The following is a 19,207-nucleotide window of genomic DNA, read 5'->3' as shown; positions in this document are numbered from 1 at the left end:
TTGCCGTTGGCTAAAAAGAAACAATGTAACCAAAAGGAATGCATCCCTAACATGTAACACAGCGGGGAATTACTGTGTAATCTCATATGTAACAAGATACAAGGCGATTGGAAATTGGGAAGAGGATGCACCCCGCTCAGTTGTAGTTGCAGTAGTTTAATATCGTCATACATTATTTTCTAAACCTTTTGATGACACTGTTAATTTAAAAGTTAACTTTCACAAAATAAAAACTGGTCGGTTGAAGGTAGATTAACGTTACGCACTTTATCCCCTACGAGCAGTTGTTGCGTTCGGGTGGGCGTAATTGTTTTCGTTGGATAGCATGAATGCAAATCACATTATTACAACGTAGGCCTACCGTAGTTATTTCTTAATTCATAAATATGCTATTTTGGTATTACTTTGAAAATAATATAATTTTCTATGCCACTGTACCTGGCCTGCGCTTCGTCCAGGCTTTGGTCTGTGATTGTCATTATTTGCTGTAATATGTCTCCAATGTCCTGCTTTCTTCCATCTCCGTCCGTCCCTCCTGTGCCATCCTGCATATTTTGCGCCATGCCGGGGTGTCGGGCCATTCCCACGCCGTGGGAGTGCATCAACCGAGGCTGCTCGTCCATCCTTGACCGCGCTCTTCGCCTCGCCCCCAACTGACCAACACTTTTTTTCTCACGGCAACAGAAGAAATATCCTTAGAAATTCCTTTGGATCCCTCTCTCTCCTCCTCTCTCACCCTCTCTCTCTCCCTCTATTTTCTCTATTTTCTCTCTCCCTAAGCTTTCCTGGATCGGAAAGGGAAAGATAATGACATACGCTCACTCTCTCCGCTCTCTCTCTCCCAGCTGGTTTGGTTGAAATCTGATATGAATAGCTGCTTTAGGCTCTTGCCACTCCTGCACAGCTACTGTAGAAAAAAAGTAGATTCAACTTTAAAGGGTTTCAAATCGTGTCAAACCTGACGTGCACAGAGCACGTTATATGCCTTTCCCAATTTCCTTAAAAGCTTGATGGACGGAACATGTAACAGTCACTCTCTCAGAGGGTTAGTGAAAGTAACACCAATTGTTATTGTTTCGCTTATGTCTGTAGCAACTGACACACAACCAGAGTATGGAATAAAAGCCTCCGCCCCCTGAGCCACGATTGGAGAAGAAGCGGGCGTAAGTCCCACCTCCGTCTCCTCAAGAAAAGTCAATCATCTTTTTCGGGACGCGGCAATAAACATAAAATGTGAGCGTTAACACTGGATCTGGACCTTCTTTAACAGCTCAGTGGTCTGGACGTGGTGACAATACAATGATGGATATAGACTGAATATGTAATAAATAATTGTGCTTGGCACCAAAGCTCTGTACCTGATGTCACAAGGAACAGGCACCCCATCTGAAATAAATGAATTGTCTTCTTTCAGTACAGATTCACCTGGCTATTGCTTATTAAAACAAGGCAACTCTAAATATGTCTCCCCCCACAAATTATACAGCGCCCCCCATGGGCCAACCAGTGCAATTTTGTAAACAACAGATCTCTATAGCACCACATATCATTCACCCAAGTTTGGCAAATTCGGGCAAGTGGAGTCTGAGATATCCCGTGGGTTAGCTAGACTCTTATCCATGAGCATGTGTACCAAATTTCATCACTCTGAGTCAAACAGATCGAGAGATATGAACATGTTCCCATTATAGCGCCACTGTTAGGTTGATATGAATGTTCTTGTATATGTTAAGTCTTGACAGTATTTGCAACATGTGTACCAAATGTTGTTACGATAGAAATATCTTTGACTGATTCATATGAATGTATGTGCCAGACCACACCCACTTGAATGTTTATTGGTCAATCACGGTCTAGCTGTTTTAGGTAGTAGTGTGTAAAATATTGCATTGAGAGACCTTTGTCTTTAACGTAGATTTGGCTATAACGTTGATCAGTTATCTACAGATATTCGCTACAAAACGATTTATTTAAGTCTATACAGATATAGACTGAGCTGTTATGATGTTATATCACCATGTTATAAAGACTACTGAAATAACTTGGTTATAATCTTGGAAACAGTATTTGTTTTAACACAGGTTGCTGGTGTTTTAGATGTCTTGGATACCTCACAGCAGCACAATTGATCTATGCTATCACCGTACTGGCCTCCTCTCGTGTTATGGCTGGAGTTAAATCGATCAGTCCGTTTTCTCATTAAGTCCTGAATAGAAGGTGAGGCAGTAATTGTCCCAGGGGGCAGGGGGAAGTGGTGTGTGTGTGTGTGTGTAACTGTGTGTGTGTGTGTGTGTGTGTAACTGTGTATGTGTGTGTGTGTGTGTGTGTGTGTGTGTGTGTGTGTGTGTGTGTGTGTGTGTGTGTGTGTGTGTGTGTGTGTGTGTGTGTGTGTGTGTGTGTGTGTGTGTGTGTGTGTGTGTGTGTGTGTGTGTGTGTATGCGTGTGGGTCTGGTCTCTATACTGCAGGACCACACACCCAGTTTAGACTCATGCTCTAACCTTGCACCCTGACACTATACTCAGGAGTTTGCCCTCTCTTTACACATATGCCCCTTTATGTGAACAAAACTGTGATGGATTTCAGCCATATGAACATAACGCACCTTTGGAATCTCTTCCTAAAGAGCCTTGAGGTGGAGTGATAGTGTTGTATAAATCTATTATGTAATATTGTGCGTAATAGCCTTTCAATTTAAATGGAATTTGATCCCATAATGGTGAACCATGTATGTCACTCAATCACTCACAGGTTCCACTCAAATTTATACAACGGGTGGGTCTAAACCTGAATGCTGATTGGTTAAAAGCGCATTCCAGCCGGTGTCTATTCCACAAATTACCACCGGCTAAATCTATGACAATAAAATGCCTTTTTACTCTTTTCCATCTGATTGCAGAATCCACTGTCTCATCAGCAGAGGCAGAGAAGTTATAAACTTGATCTTCACTATAAAAAGCATCTAGACATTATCTCACATTTCTTTTAGACTAACATTTAGTTTTCAACAGCAGAGATTCGTATAAACCTTGCTGTCTGTCTCTCCGACATTTGCAAGATTGTTTCAATATTCAAATTCGATCTCCAACTGTCCAATAGTAATGAACGTGTAGGGGTTGGGAGTCAGGACGAGAGAGAGGCAGGCAGAATGTCTCAGCTAGTCAAAATCAAATCAAATCAAATGTTATTAGTCACATGCTGTCACACCCTGACCTGAGATATCTCTGTTTTCTTTATATTTTGGTTAGGTCAGGGTGTGACCAGGGTGGGTACGCTAGTTTTGTATTGTCTAGGGTTTTTGTATTGTCTATGATTTTTGTATGTCTAGGGTTTTGTAGGTCTACGGGTTTTTGTAATTCTATGTTGCCTGATATGGTTTCCAATCAGAGACAGCTGTTTATCATTGTCTCTGATTGGGGATCATATTTAGGTAGCCATTTCCCTTTGGTGTTTGTGGGATCTTGATCTATGTTTCATTGCCTGTCTGCACTATTCGTAGAGCTTCACGTTTCGTTTTTTTGTTTTGTCTTGCTGAGTTTCGGTTTTATTAAAACATGTGGAACTCTACTCACGCTGCGCCTTGGTCCGATCTTTATAACGAACGTGACAGAAGATCCCACCACAAAAAGACCAAACAGCGTGTTCAGGAGGAGTGGACATCCTGGGCTCGGAAGAAAGATGAGTGGAGAACATCCTGGACCTGGGAGGAGGTAATGGCAGGGGACAAGTCCCTGCCTTGGAAGCAGGTGGAGATGGTATGATACGAGGGGACACGGCTAGCACGGAAGAGGCAGCTCCTTTTTGGGGGAGGCACATGGGGAGATTGGCAGAGTCAGGGGTTAGACCTGTGCCAACTCCCCATGCTTACCGTGGGGAGCGTGTGACTGGTCAGACACCTTGTTATGCAGTGATGCGCACGGTGTCTCCAGTTCGCATTCATAGCCCGGTGCACTCTATTCCAGCTCCTCGCATTTGCCGGGCTAGAATGGGCATCCAACCAGGACGGATGGTGCCGGCTCAGCGCTCCTGGTCTCCAGCACACATCCTTGGACCAGGATATCCTGCGCCGGCTCTGCGTACTGTGTCTCCAGTGCGTCTGCACAGCCCAGTGCGTCCTGTGCTAGCACCCCGCACTTGCCGGGCTCAAGTGAGCATCCAGCCAGGACGCTTTGCGCCAGCTCTACGCTCCAGATCTCCAGTACGCCTCCACAGTCCAGTACGTCCTGTGCCTCCTCCCCGCACTCGCCCTGAGGTGCATTTCTTCAGCCTGGCACCACCAGCGCCGGCACCAAGCATCAGGTCTCCAGTGCGCCTCCACAGTCCAGAGCTTCCGGCGACAGTTCCCAGTCCAGAGCTTCCGGCGACGGGCCACAGTCCGGAAACTCCAATGATGGGCCACAGTCTGGAACCTCCAACTACGGGCCATAGTCCGGAACCTCCAATGAGCGTCCACAGTCCGGAACCTCCAAAGACGGTCCACAGTCCAGAACCTCCAACGACGGGCCATAGTCCGGAACCTCCAATGACGGTCCACAGTCTGGAACCTCCAACGACGGTCCATAGTCCGGAACCTCCAACGACGGTCCATAGTCCGGAACCTCCAACGACGGTCCATAGTCTGGAACCTCCAACGACGGGCCATAGTCCGGAACCTCCAACGACGGTCCATAGTCCGGAACCTCCAACGACGGGCCATAGTCCGGAACCTCCAACGACGGTCCATAGTCCGGAATTTCCAATGACGGGCCATAGTCCGGAACCTCCAATGACGGTCCACAGTCCGGAACCTCCAACGACGGTCCATAGTCTGGAACCTCCAACGACGGGCCATAGTCTGGAACCTCCAACGACGGGCCATAGTCCGGAACCTCCAACGACGGTCCATAGTCCGGAATTTCCAAAGACGGCCCACAGTCCGGAACCTCCACCGACGGTCCACAGTCCGGAACCTCCAACGATGGGCCACAGTCCGGAACCTCCAACGAGGGTCCACAGTCCGGAACCTCCAGCGACGGTCCCCCACCCGGACCCTCCCATATAGGTTTAGGTTTGCAGCCGGGAGTCCTCACCTTTAGGGGAGGGAGGGGGGGAGGGGGTACTGTCACGCCCTGACCTGAGATATCTCTGTTTTCTTTTTTGGTTAGGTCAGGTTGTGACTAGGGTGGGTACGCTAGTTTTGTATTGTCAAGGGTTTTTGTATTGTCTAGGGTTTTGTAGGTCTAGGGGTTTTGTAATTCTATGTTGGCCTGATATGGTTCCCAATCAGAGACAGCTGTTTATCGTTGTCTCTGATTGGGGATCATATTTATGTAGCCATTTCCCTTTGGTGTTTGTGGGATCTTGTTCTATGTTTAGTTGCCTATCTGCACTATTCATATAGCTCCACATTTCATTTGTGCTTGTTTGTTTTGTTTTGCTGAGTTTCGGTTTTATTAAAAACATGTGGAACTTTACTCACGCTGCACCTTGGTCCGATCTTTATAACGAACGTGACACATGCGTTGAATACAACAGGTTCCTTACAGTGAAATGCTTACCTACAAGCTCCTAACCAACAATGGCGTTTAAAAAAATATGAGTAAGAATAAAAGTAACAAAGTCATGAAGAGCAGCAGTAAAATAATAATTGCGACAATAGCAGTCAAAATTATGAATCAGCTGGCATCATTTTGATGGATATTCACAAAGAAATGTCAATTGACAAAAAGCTAGTTTGCAGTCTTTCCAGCTTGAGTTTGAAGGTATTGTGTTCGCTGTGTTGTTGGCTAGCTCATCTGAACAACAGTGTCCTGAGGAGTGAGCACATTTTCTATGCCAGGCAAAATTGTGCCTCATTAGCTCATTGTTATGGATGTATCCAAATAAATGTCACTAGAAAACAGCTTAAACAAATGCATCTACTGTTGTTATCCTGTCTGTGCTGTTTGATGTGACTAAGTTAGCTGTAGTTGGCAAGCTAGAAAGCAAGGGATAAGAATGTTGCCAGCCAGTATGGCAATGGAACATTTAGAATAAACAACTGGGTTGCATCACGTAGATACAGAACAAAAAGACTGAACGACTAGGTCACGTCTCTGGCAACCGAACCAATAGAACAAACGACCAGCCGGCTTGGGTAGCAACCCTAGATTTGTTTTGGGGCTATATCTTGTGGATTAAATTAAAGGATTAAATAGTATGAATAAACTCATCAAAATAATGTTTTTTATGAAAATATGTCAATCATTATTTAAATATGTTGGTAAGTGATAATCCCCTCAAAGTCGGTGTTTGGAGGATATATTGGCACGGTTTGCCGGCCCTCTACAAACCTGTGCCAATATATCCTCCAAACCTTGGCTTTGAGGGCATTATCACTTAATCAGAATTCTCAATTGACCCAGACTTTTGGGCAACCAATCGAAGCGCTTCAATTGATAGCAGATGTCATTGAGGCCAACACCTCTGTCAAGCTCAGTTTGAAACACATGAAAGTCAGTGAGACCATGGGAAAAACTGAGTTTTCTTCAGAAAATACATTGTTTAAATGGCTAAATAATTGAACAGTGCACCAGGGGTACTTGCTACTGTGATTATTGAAATACAGAGTGTGGACTGTGGAGGCGTACTGTTGGAGTATTTTTCAAATCCGAAATTATACTTTTGTTATATTATTTGATAGCTCAGCTGGTTAGCTAGCTCCTAGTCTTATTGACCACCAAACGTTGCCAATGCTAGCTATCTAGCTAGCAACTTAATATAACTTGTTTTCTCAAAATGTATATTAGCTAGCAAAGTTATTAATGTTACTAATACAACTCCCATCTGCTGTCAACATCAGGATAGGATTTGAGGGCACTAGTTTGCTCCAAAAGTGGTTGTAGCTTTGACTGCATCCTGACAGTGAATTCAGAGCCATTCCGTGGTTAGCCACACTACAAACATAATTTTACCAGGTTACCATGAAGCAATTGTAATGAGAGTCCACCACAGCATACCTGATAGTTTCCTGATTAGGAAAGGGTTTTCTGTGTTTAATTTCATTGTGTATTAAAAACACCATTTGAGATAACTGTGAGGGGATTTTGGCAGTGGTTAGAAGGGGGAATTGGGCTTCCTGGGAAAATGTTGTCTGAGGTTGCAACAGTAATCTAGAGGGGTAGTGCTTATTGAAGGGTCTATTCTCAGTATTTACTAATGTACAACAGAAAATAATGCATTTCAGTTATGTGTATCACCTCCCTCCTGTCAGGTCTCCTTCATAAAAGAGGTCTCCTGACATCAATGGCACTTCCTGGATAAAGAAAGGTTAAAAATGTATGTTTTAAGTAAGTCAGTAGGATACATTTTCAAAAGATAATAACTTCAATGTTTTCAGAATAAATCAGACAGAATGACTGGAGCTATTGGCCAGTTGTAGAGTTCGTTAGCTACAATAAATATCTCTCTGAAAAGCATCTTATCCACATACAGTATACTGTAACAATGATCTTAAAACAGGAACTGAATAAACAAGACCTTGTTTGTGGCACTACCCTACTTACAAATTCAGGAAAACAGCAGTGGAGCCGTAATTATTTTTTTTTACTGACATTGCGCATTCCCCGCTATTAAAACCTAATGTGCTGCTGCAGCGTTCATAAGCTCACCAAAAATATTCAGCCGGATTTGATTAGAATTGCAAATGAAGCTCACTGAAAATAACATTCTTATAAATATTAGATATTTCCTTCCTACATAACTGGGGAGAGTTGTTTTTGTAATACAACTTTTTTTCTTTATATTCAAGCAGTTCTATATTCCCAACAGTAATAGGATCTAGTTTAATATACTATTAGTATACAAAATCATCTCCAGCCAAATAATGTGATTATGTTCGGAAAAAAAGACCATAAAGATTCTGATAGTTGGTTGGTATTGAATCATCCTGAACAAAATCCCTATGATTTTGAGCTACACAACCAAATGGATGCTGACTCTACATATACTCACCTAACATTACCACGGTCAAACAACTCACTGCACAGAACTGCAGGTCAGGACAGTACTAGACAAGTTATAAGCATGATTATGTAGAAAGCCATGACTGTAAAGTACATAACAATACATCTCTCCAGGAAGTAACATTGATGAAAAAATATGTTGTTTGCAGCTTCCAGCATTCCTCAGGCATGAATAAAGTGGGGCCCATAGAGGGAGAGAGAAAGAAAGAGACCTGGGCTCAGTTTGAAACGACCCACCGACCCAGCAATGAAGAACACAGCCACACCTTAATGTACACAAGACACAAATTCTAAGCTTTAATTCTAAGTTTTCAAATGGAATTACAAAAAGGTTAAATATACTACATGACCAAAAGTATTCTCATCGAACATCTCATTTCAAAATCATGTCCATTAATATGGAGTTGGTCCCCCCTTTGTTGCTAAAACATCCTCCACTCTTCTGCGAAGGCTTTCCACTAGATGTTGGAACATTGCTGCAGGGACTTGCTTCCATTCAGCCACAAGAGCAGTAGTGAGGTTGGGCACTGATGTTGGCCGATTAAGCTTCGCTCGCAGTCGGCGTTACAATTCATCCCTAAGGCGTTTGATGGAGATGAGGTCAGGGTTTCTTGCAGGCCAGTCAAGTTCTTCCACACCGACAAACCATTTCTGTATTGACCTTGCTTTGTGCATGGGGGCACTGTCATGCTGAAACAGTGAAGGGCCTTCCCCAAACTATTGCCACAAAGTTGAAAGCACAGAATTGTTTAGAATGACATTATTCTGTAGCATTGAGATTTCCCTTCACTGGAACTAAGGGGCCTAGCCTGAACCATGAAAAACAACCACAGACCATTATTTATCCTCCACCAAACTTTACAGTTGGCACTATGCATTGGGGCAGGTAGAGTTCTCCTGGCATACGCCAAACCCAGATTAGTCCGTCAGACTGCCAGATGGTGAAGCGTGATTCATCACACCAGAGAATGCGTTTCCACTGCTCCAGAGTCCAATGGCGGCGAGCTTTACACCACTCCAGCCGACGCTTGGCATTGCGCATGGTGATCTTAGGCTTGTATGTGGCTGCTTGGCCATGGAAACCCATTTCATGAAGCTCCCGACGAAAAGTTATTGTGGTGATGTTGCTTCCAGAGGCAGTTTGGAACTCAGTAATGAGTGTTGCAACCAAAAAAAGACGCGCTTCAGCACTCGGGGGTCCCGTTCTGTGAGCTTGTGTGGCCTACCATCTAGGAGCCTTTGTTGCTCCTAGATGTTTCCACTTCACAATAACAGCACTTACAGTTGACCGGGGCAGCTCTAGCATGGCAGAAATTTGATGAACTTACTTGTTTGAAAGGTGGCATCCTATGATGGTGCCACATTGAAAGTCAAAGAGCTTTTCAGTAAAGCAATTTTACTGCCAATGTCTATGGAGATTGCATTGCTATGTGCTCGATTTTTTACACCTGTCAGCAACCGGTGTGGTTGAAGGAGCTAAAACCATGAATTTGAAGGGGTGTTCACATACTTTTGTATATATAGTGTATCTAGGGGTAAACCTAACACAGGATATTTCAAAGCTGTATATACATAAACCAATTATTCTACATATTCATAAAGATATACAGAGATGGTCCATTCTCCCTTTAGATTTCAGCTCTGAAATAGAGAGTGTTAAAATGAATATCCTCCCCAGATTGCTTTACCTATTCCAGTCTCTACCAGTTGAGGTCCCCCTGAAACAATTCAATCTGTTGGACAAGTCAATATCATGGTTAATTTGGAATGGCAGGAAACCAAGGATTAGATATTCAACTCTACAGTTACCTAAAGACAAACGGGGGATGGCACTACCATCCATCGGAGTGGCGCAGTGGTCTAAGGCACTGCATCTCAGTGCAAGAGGCGTCACTACAGATCCTGGTTTGAATCCAGGCTGTATCACATCCGGTCGTGACTGGGAGTCCCATAGGGTGGTGCACAATTGGCCCAGCTTCGTCCGGGGTAGGCAGTCATTGTAAATAACAATTTGTTCTTAACCGACTTGCCTAGTTAATCAAAAATCTTAGGGAATATTACTTAGCTGCACAATTTAGGCCACTAGAGTGTTGGTGTGACTCACAATCCAGTGCTACATGGAAAGATATTGAGGCTGCAGTTCAAGGTCACCCAATCCAGTCTGTACTGTAGCTGGGGTTAAAGCCACATTTGGGACATTAACAGGAATACTTAACCCTATATCATTATTTACATTAGACCTCTGGTTTCAGATGGTGAAACAACACAAGAAGGAATAAGAAATAGGAATGTTGAAATGGTTTGTGTTTGATCCAACATTTTAACCAGATATCTATGATAAAGCATGTAGGGAATGGGCTAAGAGAGGCATGACAGCATTTTGTACCATTGTAGAGGAAGCAGCAGTCTTAAGTTTTCAGAATTTAAAGGATAAATATGGTATGAAAAACCAAGATTTCTTAAAGATACTTAGAGTTAAGGGACTATTTTGAGAAATAGTTCAAAATTACAGAACCTTCTTCAATACCAATGACTATCCATGCAAAACGAAATGCATATTAAAAGAAAATGTCCACGACAATCTCTTCACTCTGTCATAGCCTGATAGCCTCTAGACAAGACTTAACTCTTTATGTTAAAATGGGGAAAAGAAACTGAATATAGACATTTCAGAGGAAGACTGTGACAATGTATATGCAGTACTCAACATGGAACATGGAGAGAGTTTGGTTGGAAAAATATGACCAGTTTTTTTTTGTATGACTCCTAGAATGAAAAGTCAAAAGCTAGGCGTACAACAGCAGATCCTGGCGGCTGTGTGGCCATGTAGATGTCAAACGCACCAATTGTTTTTTGAAACGTCAGAAGATGCCACTGTTTTGGGATAATGTATGTTTGCTGTTAAAAGATGTCCTAGGATATGAAATCCCTAGAAATGGCCCTGTAATGTGCCTTGGTAATGTTCCAGAGAATGTGAGGGGCAGTGGCAGATACCTGATAAACGCTCTCCTTGATGCAAGAACAAAAGCCATTACCAGAAACTGGTATAAAGTAGATGTTCCAAAATTGGAAGAATGAAAAAGTATAATCCAATCAAACTTTAATATGGAAAGCTTGACATCAGCCTAAAGACTCCAAAAACCTGAATTTGAAAGTAACTGGAAGAAATGGATATCATTCACAAACCAGAAAGACTTGATGAACTAATATCTTGTTAACAAATCAACATCCCCACTCTATGTATTAGTGTGTACCTATTGAATGGCAACTTCTGTTCGCTTTAATTTATTCTTTTAATTTCATTGTTTCTTTTGTTGCTTTTTCCTGTTTTTGTTGCATTGTTTTGATAAAGACTAAACACACACGGCCATTGATAATAGGTTGCAGTGGGCAGGAATTACATTTTAATCAAGTTGACTCAGCCTTGCATAGGGTCGAAACTGCATTGACCCTCTCCTCCAGTACAAGAGAAGCAAAATACAGAATACCGGATATGGCAATGTTATATGGCTGCTAATGCCAGTCATGGGCCTTTACTTCCCATTTTAAAAGTAGAAAGGGATTATTATCATTTTGTGAAACAGTCCAGAGAAGCAGACACCAGTGATATATACACAGTAATTGTCAGCCAACCAGCCACCAGACTTCCATGCCTGTTTACATTAGCTATAGGCTCTTTAGCTGTAAGGCTGTAAGCACCCCAACCTCATAGAGCTCTGTGCTTTCATTTTGCCTGCTGGGGAGAGGGAGACTGATGAGCCCACTAGCTGCTCCTTGAATTTTCACAAATGAATTTGCATTCATAAAAAGACAACTCCTCTCCTTGTCACGAGATTGTTTTCCTTTTTTTTCATGTCTGCCTCCCTCCAAAAAATCCCTGGGTGGGAGTGCGCTGGGAAAATCTGACTGTCAGGGACGACAAGACAAATGAACGCCAGATTCAGACGTGTGTGGCTTCAACAATGACAGATGGAGAAGAGCTGTCCCTCTGTCAACAGGCATGCTTCATTTTTGAATGAATACATCTGAATCTTCCCCTTCATAACAAGTGGTACCTTATTTGACAGATTTACTTCATGTTTTTGTGAGTGGGTGTGTGTGATGGGTGGGTGACTAGCAGGGTGGACAAGGGGGGACAGCTTGTTCCAATTCTACCTGGGTGTATCTCAGCTGCTTACCATGTGTGTGTCTGTCTGTGTGTGTATCCTTCCCCTTTATCATGCCAATACTAATCTACACAAGGTCCACCTGTGATCGTTTAACCAGTGAGGACCAGAGCACAGTAAAAAAATGCTACCACAATAATGTGGTTGGTAACCCGTTGTACCCTGCCGTTGCACCCAGAAAGATCACATCAAATAAAGAATACTATAGGACGAGATACTGTAGGCAGGCCTCACATGACAGGTAGGCTGATTAAAACAGAAATAGTCAGATATATTTATTTAACCTATTTTTATCATGACATTGTCAATTACTATTATTCCATTAAAAAAATGAAGTCTCTTATGAATTGTAGGCGATAGCAATTTCTTGTTCTCCAAAGCAAGACTACAATGAAAAGAAAAAGCGCAGGTTGTATATGAGCAGCCAGCGGGATGCTCTTAACACAGCACAACTGTCCCCTGAAACATGTAGCGCTGGAGGACCATGATAAAACAGGGGAACATCTGGTGAGCCAAGCATGGTGCCAGGACAAGACAAAGCCATGTGTCTAGGCATGGATGAGCACGTACCACCTAGCTGCACACACACACACACACACACATACACACAAGTACGTACCATCTAGCTGCACACACGCACGCACACACACACACACATTCATTGTACAAAAGGGTGCACACAAAAGCACACACGCAAACAAAAACCAGCGGGACATGGTAAAAGAGTCCACTTTGGAGACATGACTAATCTGCAAGCTCAGAGGCTTATGTTAATAAGTGAATATGCAGTGATCTGCCTTGGAACAGGCAACCAGTTCTTTTAGGATTACTTTCCCTCCAAGCATTCTATCTGTTGGCAGTTAGCAAGCAACACGACACAAGCAGGCTGATTTCTATAGGCTGATGAGATACAGTAATGCTAAAGGAATATTAATCTGTAAAAAAAACTGTTTGGCCAAAAAGTCTGTTCTAATCATGGTACAGACAGACATGCAGTACGATGCAATAGGATGGACGTCAGTCATGAGAAGTTCCTTGAAGCTCTCTTTAGAAGGATATTCTAAGTTGACCATGTACACTTTACCCATCCCACAGACGGTATTTTGTTATTGAGGCTGTTTATGTAAGGTGTTGCTTTGTGCACTTAGATTGAAAATACTCAGACATAGAGGTCTTCATGGGTCCAGCCGAACCTGATTATCCAGTGCCGACCTAGGATCCGAGTGGGTGGGTTGGGTCCAAAATTCTGTAGTGTACCTTCGGATCCGGGTCAGATCTGATTTGATTGTCACGGGTCTCCGGTATGTGTTATTATAACTGTTTGGCCCCGAGAAAGAGAGACAATTGTCTCCTTTATGCTCAGGCTTTTCACGAGATAGGCACGTCTGTGTAGCTTGTTGTTGTTGTTGGCCAATCATCAAAGCAGCGATAGGTTCTGGCTCTATGGGTGCAATGGCAAGCAAGTTATGAGCTCAATGGAGGATGGAATTAAAATGACGGGCCAAGAGCCAACAGGTAGGCTGCTACTTCATACTCTGAATAGAGTTTTTGTTGTAATTGTGTAGGATGGGGGAAAGTGTGGCTTATATAGCCTTAATTAGCATACCCAGACTAGCTATTCTTCTCAGTTTGAAGTCAAGGTACTATGTAATCAGATTGGATGATAAATAACCTAGCTTTAGCAGCTAAAAGTTAGTAACTAGTCCTTCCTAACTGGCAGGGATAAGACAGAAGTGTTGGGTGCTGCTGACTCCTAACCATAAGGCTCCCTCATAAAGCAGAAGCTAGATTACCAAGAACAGGGGTGGTGTTACGTAACGAGCCCCATAACTTCATCCCTTCTCCACCACTGCAGTATTTTCTCTTCACTAAGCAGGGAATCACAGAGACAGAATAGAGAAACAGAACAGAGAGAGAGAGAGAGAGAGAGAGAGAGAGAGAGAGAGAGAGATGAGATGTATTTGGTGAGGAAAGAGTTAAAGCCATAAAGACATACAGTGCCTCAGCCCTGACCTCTTGGCCTCCTAGGTATCCCCTTGCACAGAATTTTTATTCCCCACCAAACTGACAAAGTGTTTTTAATCTTTTCTTTCCCTCTCTACTGGAGGTTGGGGAAACAAAAATCAATAGCTGCTGGCAGGCGATTTAGCAGCAGGGTGAATTACAGGCCTGGGCCGCGCTGCAGCCATAGCATCGGTGCATCAGAAAGGCCTTGGAACCAGGAACCTTGGGAGAGGCGTTGGAGACACGGAGGTTGCAGGGTCACATCAGGTCCGTGGTCTGAGGAGCATGGTATTTACTGCCCAGCCTCGCCGAGACGAAAAATAACTACTGCACAACACACCCAGAGAGAGTGGAAGACAGGGAGGGAGAGAGAGGGGAAGAGGTGGCTCTTATTTCAGATATCTTTTCTCTGTGTCACAATCCATTGGTTTAGGCTTTTCTCTCTTATTCCAGAGGCTGAAAGTGAACAAGAAGGCATCTAGACGACAAAACATGTGGAGAGAACACTACTGTAAGCAACCATTATAGTGTATACAAACCATACATGTACTGAAAATTACATTGTCACAAAATATACATATGGTACGTCAAAACTAGTCTGGCGTGAGATTTGGTTCTGGATTCCAAGAACAGTCCAAACAAACACAAACAGGAACATCAGGACTAAGTTCAGCTGTTTAGATGCTTCGTTGTCACTATGAAACATCATCGGTGTGTGTACAGCCAGGTATGGTGTCAAACAAAATAAAAATATAATGTAGTTCTCCCAACAGGAAAATTATTCATTAGTGCTTGGTGATTTGGAACCTGGCAGTGCTTGGCTCTGCAATCAATATGCATGCGGTCACCTTTCAATATTTGATTTCTTGTATAATTAGCTTATGTGCACCAGCGGTTCTGTTGTGAGCAGGGCCTGGTTACGGAGAGTCCTTCTATTTCTGACATCACTGTTAGACTGTTAAATTAAAAAGAAAGATTCAAACAGTAGGCAATTCAAAAAGTTATGTTACAATACATGAAAGTGCAAAATCAATATGATAGTTTCAGCATCATAGTCAAATAATCTAGGATTGAAACGTTCCCCTTTAGTGATATCATGAAGCAAACAAGGCTGTTTCTCTCCCTCCACAAGCTAGACTCAAACTGAAATGATAACAGTGAATGACAGATTTGAGTAAATGTCTTAAAAACCAACTATGTGAATCACAGCTTTCTAAATTGTGCCTTTCTGTAAATAAGAGCTCACTGGTGATGGGGAGTCTGTTTCGGGAAAGCTGTTGTAAAAATGTGTCAAATCACTCAATTATCACAACTCTAGACAGCTGGCAGGCAAACAATTTGGAATGTGAGGATGATAATGAACAAAATTCTTAATTGCCAGACATACCTTTGTTGACTCTTCTGATGCACTTCTCACTCTCCTGAGTTGGTCAGAATCAATTAGTATGTTGAGGATATTTTCCCAGCCATCCGTAACCCTTTCCTCAAACTGAACCCACTGAAATCAATTTAAATGTCCATCACCCTTCCTTATGTTATCTTTCTTCCTTCTTGATGCACCTCTGTGCTAAGCTCAATTAAACCCAAAACACAACAAATGATCTGAAACTGCTCCAAAACCTCATGCAGAAGGGCACCTATCTGTCTCTTCTCTGGTTTGTGTTTGCATTTTAGAGTATTTTCTGGGGGAAAATGAGCTGTAGAAATTAATTCAGGATTAATTGGTGCCTTCATCTCATTAGGACAATCTAATTTAGGGGATGATGGAATTGTTTAGGCTCCTTTTGCATAATTGGATTGCGTTGAATGGCTTGTCATTAGCGTCTTTTTAGCGTCGTCTGAGGGCCCTCTCTCTCTTCCTGGCCCCAGACTCATAAAGAGCGATCATGTGTTACGCCACTGTTTTGCTAACCTCTGGAACACATCGCCGTGATGATGTAGCAATAGACGAGCATGTGGCAAACAGCGCAGCAGTGATTAACGCTTTTTTAACTTCATTAGCATAAAGCTAACAGCATGCCATTGAGGAGCTCTCATATGATATAAACACATTAGCATGTGGCTAACAACACAGCAATGATCGACCGTTAGGGGAAGCCATTAGCATGTAGTCAAAGCTGCATTCATGCACTCTGTTGTTTCGTGACGACAGACTGACAGTTTTGTACGACTTTCATTGGATGAGATGACACCTTGTCATTCTGCCAATCCTAAATTCAACAACAAGTCAAGTGCAGTATGCTTCTTTATGAAATTATGTATTGGAATTAGTTTAAAAACACAATACAACTACACATGTGGATACAATATGTTTAAAAACCATTTAGGAAAGCGTAAAAAAAGTTTTGACATTTATTTAAATTATGGTCCTCTTGTTAACAAAAAACATCATTCTTCAATGAACAAGAAATGAAAGATGGAAAACTAATGGTGTTGAGGCAGTTTGGAAAAGTCAGTATGGTGTTAGCGGAGGGCGCATCATTGATACAGTACAGCGAGGGAGAAAGACAGCCTGCCAGACAAGCCAGGAGCTCTTCATCAGGGCCCATCGCCTTGACCGACGTTCACAGATCCTCCATAGTATCCACACCTCCGTAGGTAGTGGATCCTCCATTACCGACAGTGTAGCACCCACCTGGGTGATGTTTAAGCTGCTGTAAAGCACCAGAAAATCATCCACTCATCAACAGTGGTCAGGAGCAGCAGTGGTCCGGAAAATAAAAAGAGGAAGTGACATGTAGAAGTCCATGTAACGCTCACATAACACCTATTTTAAAGTCCCTGCATTGTTTGCCTGTAAGTTTCAGAATTGATTTTAAAATCACTTTATTGATCTTTAAAGCACCACATGGCCTTGCACCCAAATACATGTCTGATATGCTTTGAAGATATGTGCTCTCAGCTGTTCCTCAGATGCTCTGGCACTGATATTTTGGTTGTTCTAAAGGTCAGAACCAAAACGTTTGCTGAGGCTGCTTTCAGCCACAATGGTACTGGCCATTGGAACAGCCTGCAGGAGGATCTGAGGGCCTCAGAAACTGTAGCCATTTTTAAGAAAAATCTTAAGACACACCTTTTTAGCCGTGCTTTTACTTAGGGTGCTTTTAATCATATTATCTATTTGGTGATTTTATTCCATTCTATATACAGTACCAGTCAAAGTTTGGACACACCTGCTCATTCAAGGGTTTTACTTTATTTTGACTATTTTCTACATTGTAGAATAATAGTGAAGAAATCAAAACGATGAAATAACACATATGGAATCTCATAGTAACCAAAAAAAGTGTAAAACAAATCAAAATACATTTGATATTTGAGATTCTTCAAAGTAGCCACCCTTTGCCTTGATGACAGCTTTTCACACTCTTGGAAATCTCTCAACCAGCTTCATGAGGTAGTCACCTGGAATACATTTCAAGTAACAGGTGTGCCTTGTTAAAAGTTAATTTGTGGAATTTCTTTCCTTCTTAATACGTTTGAGCAATGTAGGGGTGGTGTACAGAAGATAGCCCTATTTGGTAAAATATCAAGTCCATATTATGCAAGAACAGCTCAAATAAGCAAAGAGAAATGACAGCCCATCATTACTTTAAGACATGAAGATCAATATGGAACATTTCAAGAACTTTGAAAGTTCCTTCAATTGAAGTCGCAAAAACCATCAAGCGCTATGATGAAACTGGCTCTAATGAGGACCGCCATAAGAAAGGAAGACCCAGAGTTTCCCCTGCTGCAGAGGATAAATTCATTAGCGTTAACTGCACCTTAAATTGCAGCCCAAATAAATGCTCAGAGTTCAAGTAACAGACACATCTCAACATCAACTGTTCAGAGGAGACCACGTGAATCAGGCCTTCATGGTTGAATTGCTGCAAAGAAACCACTACTAAAGGACACCAATAAGAAGAATAGACTTGATTGGGGCAAAAAACACGAGCAATTGACATTAGAGCTGTGGAAATCTGTCCTTTGGTCGGATGAGTCCAAATTTGAGAATTTTGGTTCCAACCGCTGTGTCTTTCTGAGAGACGCAGAGTAGGTGAACATATGATATCCGCATGTGTGGTTCCCACTGTGAAGCATGAAGGAAGAGGTGTGATGGAGTGGGGGTGCTTAGTGGGACTATCATTTGATTTTCAACAGGACAATGACCCAACACACATCCAGGCCTTGTAAGGGCTATTTGACCAAGAAGGAGAGTGATGGAGTGCTGCATCAGACGACCTGGCCTCCACAATCACCAGACCTCAACCCAATTGACATGGTTTGGGATGAGTTGCACGGCAGAGTGAAGGAAAAGCAGCCAACAAGTGCTCAACATATGTGGGAACTCCTTCAAGACTGTTGGAAAAGCATTCCAGGGGAAGCTGGTTGAGAGAATGCCAAGAGTGTGCAAGGCAGTCATCAAGGCAATCTTAAATATAAAATACATGTTGATTTGTTTGACACTTTTTTGGTTACTACATGATTCCATATGTGTTGCTTCATAGTTTTGATGTCTTCACGACTATTCTACAACGTTGAAAATAGTAAAAATAAAGAAAAACCCTTGAATGAGTAGGTGTGTTCAAACCTTTGACTGGTACTGTATAATGTTATATTTATTAGTCTCTCATGTCCACAGTTTTTTAAATTATTGTTTTATTATTCTAATTAATCTAATTTAGAAAACGTATTGTTCTTATCTTTCTCTCCTTTTATTATTTTATTTGTTAAGCACTTTGAAATCATTTCAGTGTAACAAATGTGCTAAATAAAAAAAAGTTTGATTTGAAAAGTCCATCAGCCACATGATCTGGTTCCCACCAGTTCAAAAGCACTTATGTAACCATGGAGACAAGATCACAACTTTCCCCAGTGTACAGTAGAGGAATGTAGGTATAAACCCTACTACGACAAAAGGTTGACTTTCTACTTCTTCAAGCCCCTACAGACATTATCACTTAGCCAGACGCAGGAGCAAATCTTTTTGTGTGGCATTTGACAAAAAATCAGACAGGCATACTTCACATACAGAAATAACATTTCCTTCAATAAACAGACTGAGCAAACTT

General features: G+C 42.3%; 1 protein-coding gene across 2 annotated transcripts in view; it reads right to left on the bottom strand.

Moving 5' to 3' along the window:
* Nucleotides 1-1,112, bottom strand: part of LOC135558766 (pre-B-cell leukemia transcription factor 1-like) — a 73,078-nt gene extending 71,966 nt beyond the window's left edge. The window contains exon 1 of one of the 2 annotated variants that reach the window (XM_064992869.1): nt 439-1,112. In XM_064992869.1, the coding sequence (XP_064848941.1) occupies nt 439-623 (185 nt within the window). In that variant the 5' untranslated portion in view covers nt 624-1,112. The remainder of the gene's footprint in view (nt 1-438) is intronic. The other variant, XM_064992870.1, reaches the window with a different exon arrangement.
* Nucleotides 1,113-19,207: the final 18,095 nt, after the last annotated feature.

This window comes from Oncorhynchus masou, chromosome 17 (assembly GCF_036934945.1).
Source record: "Oncorhynchus masou masou isolate Uvic2021 chromosome 17, UVic_Omas_1.1, whole genome shotgun sequence".
Lineage (NCBI taxonomy): Eukaryota > Metazoa > Chordata > Actinopteri > Salmoniformes > Salmonidae > Oncorhynchus > Oncorhynchus masou.
Note: the sequence above shows the minus strand (reverse complement) of the source record. Positions and strands in the feature narration are given on the sequence as shown.